This window comes from Capra hircus, chromosome 21 (assembly GCF_001704415.2).
Source record: "Capra hircus breed San Clemente chromosome 21, ASM170441v1, whole genome shotgun sequence".
In the NCBI taxonomy this organism is placed as follows: domain Eukaryota; kingdom Metazoa; phylum Chordata; class Mammalia; order Artiodactyla; family Bovidae; genus Capra; species Capra hircus.
In genome coordinates this window covers 45,209,214-45,223,139 of record NC_030828.1, presented here as the reverse complement: position 1 = coordinate 45,223,139, position 13,926 = coordinate 45,209,214, and the positions used below count along the sequence as shown (strand labels likewise).

Sequence of the window (13,926 nt, the reverse complement as noted above, 5' to 3'; positions counted from 1 at the left end):
GTTAAACTTCCATAACAGACTTCTAATACTCTGTGGTAGATATTTGAAGACAAACTTTCATTATAAAATAAAACTACAGTTGCCCTTTTCTCTCATTTCTTTAGATAAGTGGGCACTAGAAATTATAGATAGCTTTGGCAAGAGTTCAAGGGTTAATGTAGCAGATAAATAAAAGGAATTTTCTGTAAATTGAGACCTGCATTATTTCAGTTGTCTTGTCTTTCCTAACCTAACTCATTTAATTTTAAAAAGTAAATACTTAAATTCTTCCTGACAGTGTGCTCAGCTTTTACTATCGTTTATTACTTCAATTATACTTGATATCACTTAGAACAATCTGCCATTTGGAAATCTCAGTATAGCCTGGAGCTTAGTATTAGATCTGGCTGCTATTGTAACATGTACAGCATATGACATTAATGTATCAAAATTAGATTGGATCATCCCTCCTGGTTAAATTTATTTCACATTTCTTTTGTATTCAGTTAACATAAACCTATTAGGGAAGCTGACACATGGGGATGGCTGTATAGGAAGGATATTTTTAAAGTATTTTGATTAAAAAATGAAATTATAGAGCCATAGCTTTTCTGAGTTGTGTAATCTTTTTTGGTTTTTAAAAATGTCACAAAGCCCAAGCTGTGCATGTATATCATTCAAGGTGTGTGTATGTGTTTGTTGTAAATAATGATAATTAAAACTTGAAATGAACATTGTTTTGATGTTTGAGGTCTATCATCATGTATTTAGGGCAATAAGCACATTTATGTTTTCCAAAAAGAAACTTTAATCCACTTAAACCTAAAGAAAAACAGTCTTCCCTAAAAGAAAATAAAAATCTCTATATTTCGAAAATAATAGATCCTGCTCTATAGATTTAACTAGGCACCGTCTTTAGAGTAATAGCTGGCACTATCTTATAATCCGTCAAAGAAGAGAGGATGTTTCTTACTTAGGAATATAAATTTTAAAGTTCAGGGATTTACCTTGTGTTTTCACATACTTAATTTTATTCATAGCGATTAGGATTTTCTAGATAGATTGGTGCTGGGGACTTTTAAGAACCACTAGAACATTGGTTCTTGGCTTTTTTGTGTGTTACCTAGTCCTGTATGATGGAGAAGGCGATGGCACCCCACTCCAGTCCTCTTGCCTGGAAAATCCCATGAATGGAGGAGCCTGGTAGGCTGCAGTCCTTGGGGTCGCGAAGAGTCGGACACGACTAAGTGACTTCACTTTCACTTTTCACTTTCATGCATTGGAGAAAGGAAATGGCAACCCACTCCAGTGTTCTTGCCTGGAGAATCCCAGGGATGGGGGAGCCTGGTGGGCTGCCGTCTATGGGGTCACACAGAGTCGGACACGACTGAAGCAACTTAGCAGCAGCAGCAGTCCTATATGATAGACTCTTCTCAGAAAAATACATAGAATTTGCAAAATACATAGATTCCTTTGAACCCAGATTAAGAACTCCAAGGTTAAAGGATGACAGAAGAGAACCTTTTATTAACTGAACTTAATTCCTTTGTTTTTTGAATCACAAGTTTGTAATCCTGCCATGTAGTAAGTAAGCCAAAATAAATCACTATTTCAAAAACAGAAATTGCCTGTATTTTAGTTCATACTAAGAATATTGACAACACTTACCCTAATTTTCTCTTGCACACATTTCTGTCTACAGTATCTCAAGTTATCGGAAGGTAATTGAAAAACCCGTGAGTTAGGCACCAATAATGGACTCAAATGTTTGCAGTGGCAGAATCAATAAATGTACCAAGATAACCAAACTGTATATTAAAATACACGTTTAAACATATTTCCTTGAAGAAAACTCAGTACTGATGGATATTAAGTTAATTTTTCTAATAAGTTAGTAGAACTCTAACTTTTAGATACTTTTTATAATTTTAATGAACATAATGTTAACTCTGATTGCCAAGAACACCTTCATAGGCAAAATTTCATAGGCAAAGAAAACCTGGAAATAAATTTGTTAAGCCGAGTATAATCAACTTTCTCTTACTCCAAAGGTAATTTATGAATTATTTACTTCTTTTACTTCTCTTCCTGTTGCCTCCTTTAGTCCCTTTCACTTTCAGTCATAAGCACTTCCAGAGAGTGGTCAGAAAAAAGGAACAGTCTTAAATCAGTCACTTTTTAAAACACTCTTTTAAACAATTTTTGGAAAGGTTTGGTAGTGGAAAATTGGTGCAATTGCTGGTTAAGAAGAGTGGACTGTATGTGAATCTTTTTTAATCTAATTTCTCTGTTTCCCATTGACTGTAGACAGTTGAAAATTATCTGGTCTTCTGCAGCATCTCCTAACATCTTTTTGAGTGTTTGTGTTTTGCATGTTGCGAAAAATGGTCAAGTGAAGTTTTAAAACTATTTTTAAAATTTCTTTGCCTTTTAATCTTTTTCTGGTATGTTGTCAGTAGCTTTATGACAATATTCACAGGGCTTTTCTCAAGCACTATGAACTATTTTCTTGGTTTTCCAGTTGAGACATTTAGGAAATGATGAAGTGCACATTGTTTGGTCAGAGCATACTAGAGACTACAGGAGAGGAATTATTCCTACAGAATTTGGTGATGTCCTTATTGTAATATACCCGATGAAAAACCACATGTTCAGTATCCAGATAATGAAAAAACCAGAGGTAAGAATTCTTTATCTTACATTTTAATAAAATATTTTGAGTTCTGTGTGGATTTGTGAGTTTCTTTCTGTCAGATGAATTAGGCTATGTAAAAATGGAGAGGGAGATGAGACACAGACTCGAATAGCTATGTGAATTGTCCAAGTCTAGTTCAGAAGGAGCTAAAACAGGAGAAACAGATAGAAACTGTACTTGAATGGGACAAAGCTAGGTAGTGCCAGAGTGGAAGTTCCTTTACACTAAGCTCACAAAAAGACTTACCTTTATTAACAGGATGATTTAGAGTTTCCTAAAACACAGGTAATCATTCCCTTTTAGAACAGTATGATTCCTCTATTTTTAGTTGATACATTTTGTTAAGATTGCATGATTATTTAGTTATGTCACGTAATAAATGAGAATTCTACAAAGTTTAAAAAAAGCAAGTAGTTCTACTTGAATGTCTTCTAGGGCTGAAACACCTGCAGAAGTATTTTCTTTCAGAAGAATAAAAGTTTGGCCGTATTTTGGTGTTTTTATTTTTTTTTTTTTTGAGGACATTTTGTTTATGGAAAAACTAGTTTTTGACTGTTGATCATGAATCTTCTTGAAATGGATTGTTTCCCTTGTGTGAAACAATGCTTATGGCTTATAGCCAGATTTTTTTAGGATTCATCTAATCAGAGGTCAGCAAATGATGGCCCGTTTCCTGTTGTTTTCATATAACCCACAAGCTAAGAATGTTACATTTTTAATGGGTTTTTCTCATTTGAAAAATTGAAGAATATACAGCAGAGACAATATGTGGCCACAAAACATACAATATTTATTGTATTATCCATAGCTCATGTCTTTGCCTTTAGCTGCCATTTGTACTAGCCATATTCAAATGGAATACTTTTGAAAACATCAGTCATTTGATAATAGTGACAGATCTTTTTCTAATAAACCATATAATAAAAAATAGTGTTTTGGGTTCATTGGTAAAGCTGGCATTGCATGAAAATGATTAAGTAACTTGAAGTGTTGGATTTTTGTATACAATTGAGGCTACAAAAATTGGCAAATTGGCAGGTAGTATGAGTTGTTTAATCAGTTACATGAAGCACATAATTCTTTTGAATGGAACCCCTGTAGACCTTTGGCATTTTTTGTTTTGTTTGTTGTCCTAGTATGAATGACCCATCTTGGCAGAAAATTTGAATAGCATTTCTGCTAAAGGAAGAACTAAAGAGGAAGCAGAAAGATTGTTTTATATGCAGACTGTTTTAATTGTTGTTATTTACAGCCTTTTTCCAGTTTGAATTGTTAAATTATTCTAATTTCTCAATCAGGTTCCCTTCTTTGGTCCACTCTTTGATGGTGCTATTGTGAATGGAAAGGTCCTACCTATTATGGTTCGAGCAACAGCTATAAATGCAAGCCGTGCTCTGAAATCCCTGATTCCATTGTATCAAAACTTGTATCCTTTTTAACAGTTGGTTTAACAGTTGTTTTCTACTTTCCAAGGTAACTTCTTCTAATGTGCTAAGACCTACGGAGTTCTTGTTTATTGACATATAGATGATGGAGTGTTCCTCCCCAGTGTTTAGACAGTTATGGTATTTTCTTTTATACAGTTGTAGTCAGTACTAGTCTTTTGGTTAATTAATTAGAGCACCATTATATACTAGGTGGTCTGCTAATCTGGATGTGCAGAGATAACCAAAACAGTCATTGCAGAGTACTCAGTCTAGTTGAGGAAATATATTGTTTTCAGTATCTATACTGTAATAGTTATGCACGGAATGTTCTGCAAGTTATTATAACAAGGGGCCTCAGCTGGAAGGGATGGTGGTATCAGCAAACACTTCTGAGAATATAAGGATTGACCCAATCTTGAACGATGAATGAGTTCATCAGGTAGATGAGATTAAGAAGAGTATTCCAGGCAGAGGGAACAGCATAACAGAAACATGGAAGTATGAGAGGATGTGGAGTGTTTTAGGACATAACTTCTGGAGCCAGATTGCCTGGACTCAAATACTGGTCACCTCTTCCTGGTTCTGCAGTTCTGGGCAAAACTTCTCAGCCTCATTTCCTTATCCAGAAAATGAAGAATGATAATAATATCTAGCCTATAGTGTTATGAGAACTGAATGAGTCAATATGTGTAAAACTCTTCGAGTGCTGCCTGGGACGAAATATGCACACAGTTTTAAAATTTAAATTGTTTTCATTACTCCTTCATAAAGTGGATTTGTGTCTTCATATACTTTTTCTATATGATTAAAAACATTTCAATTATTTATCTTCTACATAATAAACTGTAGATGTTAAGCTTTACAAGAAAGGCTTTTTAAAATATCCTATTGCACATGAAATAGATTTATCATAAGTCTACAGCATATGTTTTCTTCTTTTAAGAAACATTGACTTAAGTAACCTGATTTCTGTGTAATTTCTCATGTATTCTGACGGTGTGGAATAGAATTATAGGTTACTGACATGTTACATTGATTAATTAAGCTTAGTGACATTTATATAGCATTTCTTTTTTTAAAATAAATTGATTTATTTTAATTGGAGGTTAATTACTTTACAATATTGTTCTTATTTGTAGTGGTTACATCTTCATTTACTTCTAGTTGAAAACTCAGATTTGAAGTGGTCATTGTTATGAAATGTAAAGATTCAGTTTATTATTTCCTGACTATCTCTAGAAAGCTTATTATGCATAAACTGATTTTGTCCACATTGTCAGCTCTACTGCAGTTGATGTCTTTGTGACCTTTGCCTCTTGATAGTTCCCCTGATCCTGATGTTCATCCTGAGGTTAGTGTTTTCCATCACTTCATTTAAGATAAAGTAGAAAGAACGCCTTAAATCTTTTTTTTTTAATTGGAGGATAATTATTTTACAGTATTGGATGGTTTTTGCCATACATTGACATGAGTCAGCCACAGGTATACATGTGACCCCCATCTTGAACCCCCTCCCCCTTTTCTCCCCTCCCTATCCTTCTGGGTTGTCTCAGAGCACCAGCTTTGGGTACCCTTCTTCATGCTTCAAACTTGTACTGGTCGTCTGTTTTACATATGGTAATATACATGTTTCATCCCACCCTCACCTTCTCCCACTGAGTCCCAAAGTCTGCGTCTCCTTTGCTGTGCTACATGTAGGGTCGTTGGTGCCATCTTTCTAAATTCCATATATACGTGTTAATATACAGTATTTGCCTTTCTCTTTCTGACTTACTTCACTCTGTATAATAGACTCCAGGTTTGTCCACTTCATTAGATGTGTTCCTTTTTATAGCCTAGTAATATTCCATTGTGTATATGTACCACAACTTCCTTATCCATTCATCTCCTGATGGACATCTAGGTTGCTTCCATGTCCTGGCTATTGTAAATAGTGCTGCAGTGAACACTGGGGCACACGTGTCTCTTTCAGTTCTGGTTTCCTCAGGGTATATGCCCAGCAGTGGGACTGCTGGATCGTATGGCAGTTCCGTTCCATTTTTAAGGAATCTCCACACTCTTCTCCATAGTGGCTGTACCAGTTTGCATTCCCACCAAGAGTGTAAGAGGGTTCCCTTTTCTCCAAACCCTCTCTAGCATTTATTGTTTGTAGACTTTTTGATGATGGCCCTTCTGGCTGGTGTGAGGTGATACCTCAGTGTGGTTTTGATTTGCATTTCTCTAATAATGAGCGGTGTTGAGCATCTTTTCGTGTGTTTATTGGCCATCCATATGTCTTCTTTGGAGAAATGTGTGTTGTATTTTGGAGATTAATTCTTTGTCAGTTGTTTCACTTGCTATTATTTTCTCCTATTCTGAGGGCTGGCTTTTCACCTTGCTTATAGTTTCCTTTGTTGTGCAAAAGCTTTTAAGAATGCCTTAAATCTTTTGGGAAAGTGATGAGAGTGCAATCAGAGTGTAATACAAACCTCTACTTGCCTCTTGTGTCAATAGGAACTCAATTTATTGAGCTAACACAAACTGTTTCTGGCCTGAGAGACAAACAGCATGTAAGATGCACATCACCAAGTAGTTCAAGTACACCAATGAAAAGTGAGGATATGGCTTAATTTCCTTTACCTGCACCTCTTGAAGACTATTTCCCATTTGCATGTTACACTAGAGGTATAATAGCTGGATTTGCAGTTAGAAACATTGATTTTAACCTGAGGTCTGCCGTGTGATCATAGTCAAGTCCCAGAATGTCTAACCCTAACTTTCTTCATCTTTAATAAAAAACATGCTAATACCCATCTCAGAATTGTGGCAAAGAATAAATGAGAAAATGAATTTTAGATGCGCCTAGTAAATGAAATAAGATACATTATTTTGTGCCGTGATTAATTCTGTTATGTGTAAAGATTACAGTCAATATAAAACAACTCTACCCAACACCAAGGAATTGCCTAATTGGGTTTTTATATTTGGTTGGTTCGTTGGTTAATTGATTCAATTGGATTTTCAGGCTTGTTTCATGAAGTTCTTATAGTTAATCTTGCTGAGACATTAACAGATACCATACTGGAGAAAATTCTAAGATGAAGAGAGAGAATTTAAGATGAAAACAGTAAACATGAACACTTCACCCAGCAGATATGAGGAACTTCTATCAGGAAAACCACTTCAGCAACAATCAGTAAAAATATTAAATCAGATCAAACAAGTTTTTCTTGACTTGGAAGCTTGAATTTAAAAGCTGAATAGAAGTTGTTTCCCCATACTATTTAAGTATATAGTAGAGATACTCTTAGCCTTTGCTAATCTGAAGAACTATTCTCTTTTCACAAAGGTTCACAAAGGTGTATGTTAATTTTAAATACTGAGGGAATTGACAATATACGGAGATTACTTTGATTTTTAAGTGAAAGTTTATATAATAAATTACAACTAGATGGTTTCATTTTAAGATACTAAGTATAGATGTCCTTTCATTTTAAATAGCAAATATTTCAGAAATAATAAAATTTTAAATATGTAGTTTTGACAAATTCAGATAAGCTCACATTAAGGAAAAAATCATGTATTCTAAAGCAGATCAATAAAGCTTATGAGAAATTACAATAAAAATTGAGATAGCAATAGGCTTTGAAAACCATCAGGTTCTATTTTAATCCTCATAAGAGAAATGGAGTAAAAGAATATGTAATAAACTCAATTATATTTAGATAATTGAACTGCTGTGTCAGTTATTTTATGCCCAATAAAAGTACCCACTAAGATTCCACAGCATAAATTGTGCTATTTATGATCATTAAATGCAGCTTAAATTTTATCCTAGGAACATCTTCTGTATCTATGAATCTAATGCTGTTCACTAAATGAGGACAATATTGATTGTCATATGCTGCCCAAATCGATCATGCTGGCAGCCAGAATTACAGTAATCTGTCAGTATTGATGACTGTCTTTCAAGCTTTGAAACCTCTCCTTCACTTCACTTGTCATTTCTTGCATTACTTGTACTTGAAAAGCATTTCCTTACAACTTCTGACTTTGTCAGCTAGGTTTTTTTGTGTTTTTTTGTGTTTTTTTTGTCTCGAGCTCAATTTGTTGGTTTGATCATGCAGTTAGAATTGAAATGCATCACTGGGGAGGAAGAGCAGGCACATTCTGGATAACCATTGGACCTAAGGACTATGTCAGGTTGATGTTTAGCCATCATTTAGTAGTTACCTGTTGAAAGAGAGTGTGTATGTGTTTTGGTGTGGGGTTTGGGTTTTTTTTTTTAGTTGTTTTTGACTTTTTTGTAAGAATATAATTCTGAAACATCAATTTCATGATCAAAAGTCATATCATGGCTTTTTCTTAAATAAAAATTTTAAATTATTTGTTTTGATCCCAGAGACATTATGACTGTGTATAAATGTTAAATATGTTGATATTACATACATCCTGTTTTTCTTTAATGTGAGATTTATTATACATATAAAATTTTCAGAAGTTACAGTATATAATCATATTGTATTTGGGTTCTCAGAGAAACAATCAGTAGGATGCATGTTCTTAAGTATATATATAGAGAGGGGTTGATTTTAAGGAATTGACTCACATGATTGTGGGTACTGGCAAGTCTGAAATCTGTGGGAGTTAGGGTAGAGATGGTAATCACACCTAAAAATTACCTTCTGAGCAACATCTAAGCTGCTATTTAACCAAACACTGGGTACTGTGGCCTAGCCAGGTTGACATAAAATTAACCATCTCCCATGTCTTAGTTTTCTTAAGTTTTCTTCTTAACCTTTCTTACTCCAGGATATAATTTGAAAAAAGTTTTATCAGTCTTAAATATGATGAATAATTAGTTTAACCACCACCAGGTAAGAAGATAGAACTATACTGTTTTTCTTCTATCAAAAATATTTATTGATCACTTACATAGTAATGGTAAATATTTTGAGAGAAATGCAAAGACAAATCAGATGGTAATCTCTTCTGTAAGTTTATAATTTAATAGGAGAGATAATATATATTTACACTAAAAATTATACAAGGTAAAATGTGTCACGGTCAGGTTGTAGATAATAATGCTATGGGAGTCCTGAAGAAAAAATCATTACTTTGGAGTCAGAAAACTAGGGAAGAATGTGTGGAAAATCTGGGCCTCAAAGGTGAGATTTGAGTAGGTGGAATGGAGCATGTCTGTTATCATCCTTGCCATTTATATTTTGAGATTTTTATGTATAGAAAATGAAAGTGAAGTTGCTCAGTCGTGTCCAACTCTTTGCCACCCCATGGACTGTAGCCTGCCAGGCTCCTCTGTCCATGGGATTCTCCAGGCAGTAGTCCTGGAGTGAATTGCCATTTCCTTCTCCAGGGGATCTTCCCAATCCAGGGCTCGAACCCAGTCCTCCCGCATTGTAGACAGACGCTTTACTGTCTGAGCCACCAGGGAAGCCAGTTTTTTATGCATATATAATACATATGTAATAGTCTGAAATATACATTATAAGGGATATTATAAAACTAAATGGTTATCTTTAAAAAAACACTTTCCTCCTAGGTTTAATATTCTTTCCTACCAAACCAATATCATTTGATTTCTTCTAATCTGTTTAGATTTGACTTTTTTCGTAAATGCCAGAATTGGGTTTCTGTTTAACTTTATCAGACAAATTACCAGAAGTCAATGATCATTCTTCAATTAGTCACAGTTTGTTATCCCTGCAGTTCTGCTACTCAAATGTATAGAACCTGTTGCAAAAGTATAAGAGCCAAAACGAAATGTAATTGATTGGCTCCGCTAATGCAGTTTGCCATTCATTACAATAGAACATTATAAAACCTCTTAGGGTGGCCCATCAATATTGCTGCCATTTCATGTTAGAATAAAGTGAGTTTATTGAGAAATTACATAAATTTATATATCTCCTGTCTTTTGTAGATCATTTCCTCCGAAGATAATATTGATAAATACAGACTATCCTAAGTCCTTAATTATAAATTAATTATTTTTTAAAGTGTGGCAGCTGACTCTTGGGAAATCAGCATGGGCTTCAGAGTCCAGAACCGTTTATTAAGTGTGTCACTGTCTTTATGTCTGATTTTCATTTAATCTGTAAAAAGAGTACCAAACTCAGGAATGTTGTAAGGATTAAATGAGATTATCCATATGAAGCGCTAAGCAGCCTGTCTGCCATGTAGCAAGAGCTCAGAAAATGTGCTTTTATATATTATTATACTTTAACATGTTGTTGACAGATGAAGTATTTTTATCCTGTTCTGATAGGAAAAGAAAGCACTACCAACATCTTAACTGTTTTGCCACATCCAGCATGACAGTATGGTCCACATATGGTCCAGTCTAGATAGTTGGGTTATATCATAGTATACCAGAAAGAAAATAGGAAACTATCAGGTGATTGTCCCACTTTTCCATAAGAACAACAAAACTTGAAGTTTCTCTACTTCTGTATCTTTACTAACTTCTGACCTATGCTAGAAAGGAACTTTTTCTCCATTAAACCTTTATGTTGTTGATATTTGTGACCTAGATGCACTAGTGTGCCTATGTTATTATTGAGTATACCTACTACATAATGTGTAAGTTTTATTCTAGTCTTTTTTTAAATATAAAAAACAGTAGTAGATTCAGATGCTATTTGGGGATTTCAGAGAGCAAAGAATGAAGGATGTAAAGCTGAAATTACTCTAACCTTGTGTAATGAAGGAATTGCCGTGCTTTTAATCCATTAATTTCCTTTTTTACTAAATATAAGAGATTTTGCTATTGTATTTTTAATAACTCAATAATGGAATTAAATTAAACTATGGATCACAGATCTCCTCATTTTCTTCTAACTGCTTTTCCTCTCAAACACTAGAATACAGCCTATTTAAATCTTAACTTTTGCTTGCCAAACCACTGTTACCGTCCATCTGTTCATGCCAATTGTAAAGAAGGTTCGGTTTTTAGTGAAGCTTTGCATTTCACATAAGGTATGTGAAGTGAAATTTCACAAGGGACATGATGGATCCTGATTCTTAGTGATAAACCTTTGGGGCCATCAGGGTTGGCATATGGTCCAGTATGATATGAAGGCTTGGGTTCCCTGGCTTCACTTCTTTGGCGTGAAGCTGATAAAACCTGGCTCTTGAGTATTATTTCACTGGACACCAATCATGGGCAGCAGGAACTGCCCATTTAACTCTCTGTGGGAAGGAAGCCCAGAGAGCATTCACAATGGTACCATTGTCGAGTTGCAAACTGCTCTGAACAGCTTGACGGCACTAGGGAGGAGGGGAAGGGGTTGCTTTACTAATTGCTGTTGAGAAAAAGAGAAGCAGCAAAAATAGCTGTTGTAGAACTGATGTTTCTACATTTACTTATTCTCTCTTGATAAAGGTGTTGATTTTTATTTAGCACATACCTGCTATCAAAAAGAAAGCAAATAAATATATTTAAGCAACCACCTGTAGTAATTCCCTGTTAACAGCCCACAAGATTATAGCAGAGCAAAAGTCAGTTTTCCTTTATGATATTTTTATGTTTAAATGAACTGAAAATAATGTTTTGTAATCTTGATAGAAATTTAAAATAAGGGGAAGTGGGTTAAAACCACCAAAGTTTATACATCACATAAGGTTAGAGACAAATTTGACTTAATTTCCTTTACTGTGTGCTTTTAACAATTCCCGAATATCATCTGAATATATAGAAGCTATACTGATACAGAAATATAAATCAGTTTTATGTGTAACAGTCGCAAATGCTAAAATAATCCGCTAAGCAAATCTCAAGGTTAAATACTAGATTTATCATTTAAATGAGGTGATGCCTGTTTCAGTCACTCATGATTATCTTTCCTTGAATTCTATTTTGGATATCTTTTTTAAAAGTGAGTCAGTGTATGCTGTAATATTTATATAAACACCACTCCAGGTCTTTACATTTTCTTCTGGTCAGTCTAATCAAGCAGTTGGAGGTTCTCATGCAAAAAAACAATGATGTACAACTTAAAACATTAAAAGCTTATTTCAGCCCCCAAGATCCTGACCCCACAATGTATTTCCATAGATGATTCTTTTTTTTCAGCAGAAATTAAGTTGACTAAATTATACTGCAGTATTGTAATTTATGCAACATGTCCTTTCAAAGGATCACGGAGAGTTATTTTAAGAAAAGTTTTTCAATCTATAGATTTTTAGAATTTTGATGTTCTTGCTAAACTGAAGGAAAATCAAATGCATGTTTTATAAAATTAGTAACATTCTGTAAAATTTAACTACTATTCCATCTCTGATATGTACTTAAACTGTTTTAGTAAATGAGCAGCCAGTGCAGTATTTCAAAAACAGTAATTCATTGAATACCCATTCTTCCTTTTACTACAGAATAGATTATAGTTAAGTCAAGATTAATGGGTAGATTTTAATGTTGAAGTCCTGTCTCTGAGCCTATTATTCCCTGGGGGCATATAGTGCATTAGTTTAAGCCAATATATTGTTTATCATAGATTCTATGACACTGTCTTAAATGATGGTTTGCTGCACCCTGTAACTATTTACCATGATAATAAATCACTTTGTGTACTCCCAATAATTATAGCATTTAAACAGAATCTTAATTAAGTTAGTGCACATTTAGGTAGAGATAACACTTAAGTAATTGTACACTGTAAAATTTCACTTAGTTATTTTTTCCTTTTTGCAGTCTTCTGACATAACCCAAGTTTAGTATTTATTCCAAACACATTGATTTCCTTAACTTAATGTATTGAAATTTTTGTTCCTAAAAGGAAAAACACAAGTGATTGTTTCTGATTTTCCCTCAACATTTAAAAAACTCTTACTCTAATACTTAGTAGTTCTGAAGCAGTTCTCTCTTGACTGTGGAAGTCTCATTACTTAATGATAATATTTCCAAGCAGATCTTACTGAGAATGAGAGTACAAAATTTTAATTTCATTAAATTTGAAATCCAAGTAACTTAGTTTTTCATTTAGATGATTTGGTTTATACAACTTTCATGAAAGTGAAACATATACATATTTGATAATATTAGTGCTTTTTAGAAGCTGCCAGTGATTATTGGATTATTAAATCAGGAAGGATTTTCAGAACCTTTAGGTAGGTTTAAATTTTTAATCCTATTTATTTAAGGTTAATCTTTTTAAGTGCGTTTACATAAATTTTGTTATATAGAATTGGGTTTATCAACTTTTTACTTAATGTTTTCATTTAATAATTGACTGATTTATGAGCAATTATATATGGTCCAAATTTTATACAACTCCAGCTTTCAATAATAGGACTATCCTCACAGTGCCTTAGCACCTGTTATGGATTTTGAGTCATCTGGCAGCCCATGGGACTTAGATAAAGAAGTACCAGGTGTCCTGCCTGTCTCCTAATTGAGACGCAGTGAAAACAATATAGACTTGGCAGTATGGTTAAAAGGATGGATTAAAGCCCAGCTTTGTCTCCTCTGACAAATCACAGCTTTTCCTTCATGGTGTAGATAGTATCAACTACTAAAGAATTTCATTAATATTAGACATCATAAAAATCATACACAATTATTTGTCATAACCTGTTGTGGATTTTCAGAATTCCTGCTAAACAATTCTAAGATTCATGCTGTTTATGTAGGAGTATTTTATTTTTACTGCATATGAACTAGACTCCATGTTTCTTAAAGAAATTAGTTGCTGTAGGAAAGAAATGGAGTGTTAATTTACTAGATCTTTATAAAGTAAGCAATGTAGCCTACTTTTATCTTATAAAGGAGCAGTGCCTTTTAGTCTGTGGGATACTTTATTGCCTTGTATATTTCAGGAAAGTATCCCA

General features: G+C 33.9%; 1 protein-coding gene across 11 annotated transcripts in view; it reads left to right on the top strand.

The window, feature by feature from the left end:
* Positions 1 to 13,926, top strand: part of RALGAPA1 (Ral GTPase activating protein catalytic alpha subunit 1) — a 202,247-nt gene that overhangs the window by 170,499 nt on the left and 17,822 nt on the right. For all 11 annotated transcript variants that reach the window (XM_018066156.1, XM_018066157.1, XM_018066152.1 and 8 more), the window contains 2 exons: positions 2,501 to 2,659; positions 3,973 to 4,100. In XM_018066156.1, the coding sequence (XP_017921645.1) occupies positions 2,501 to 2,659; positions 3,973 to 4,100 (287 nt within the window). The remainder of the gene's footprint in view (positions 1 to 2,500; positions 2,660 to 3,972; positions 4,101 to 13,926) is intronic.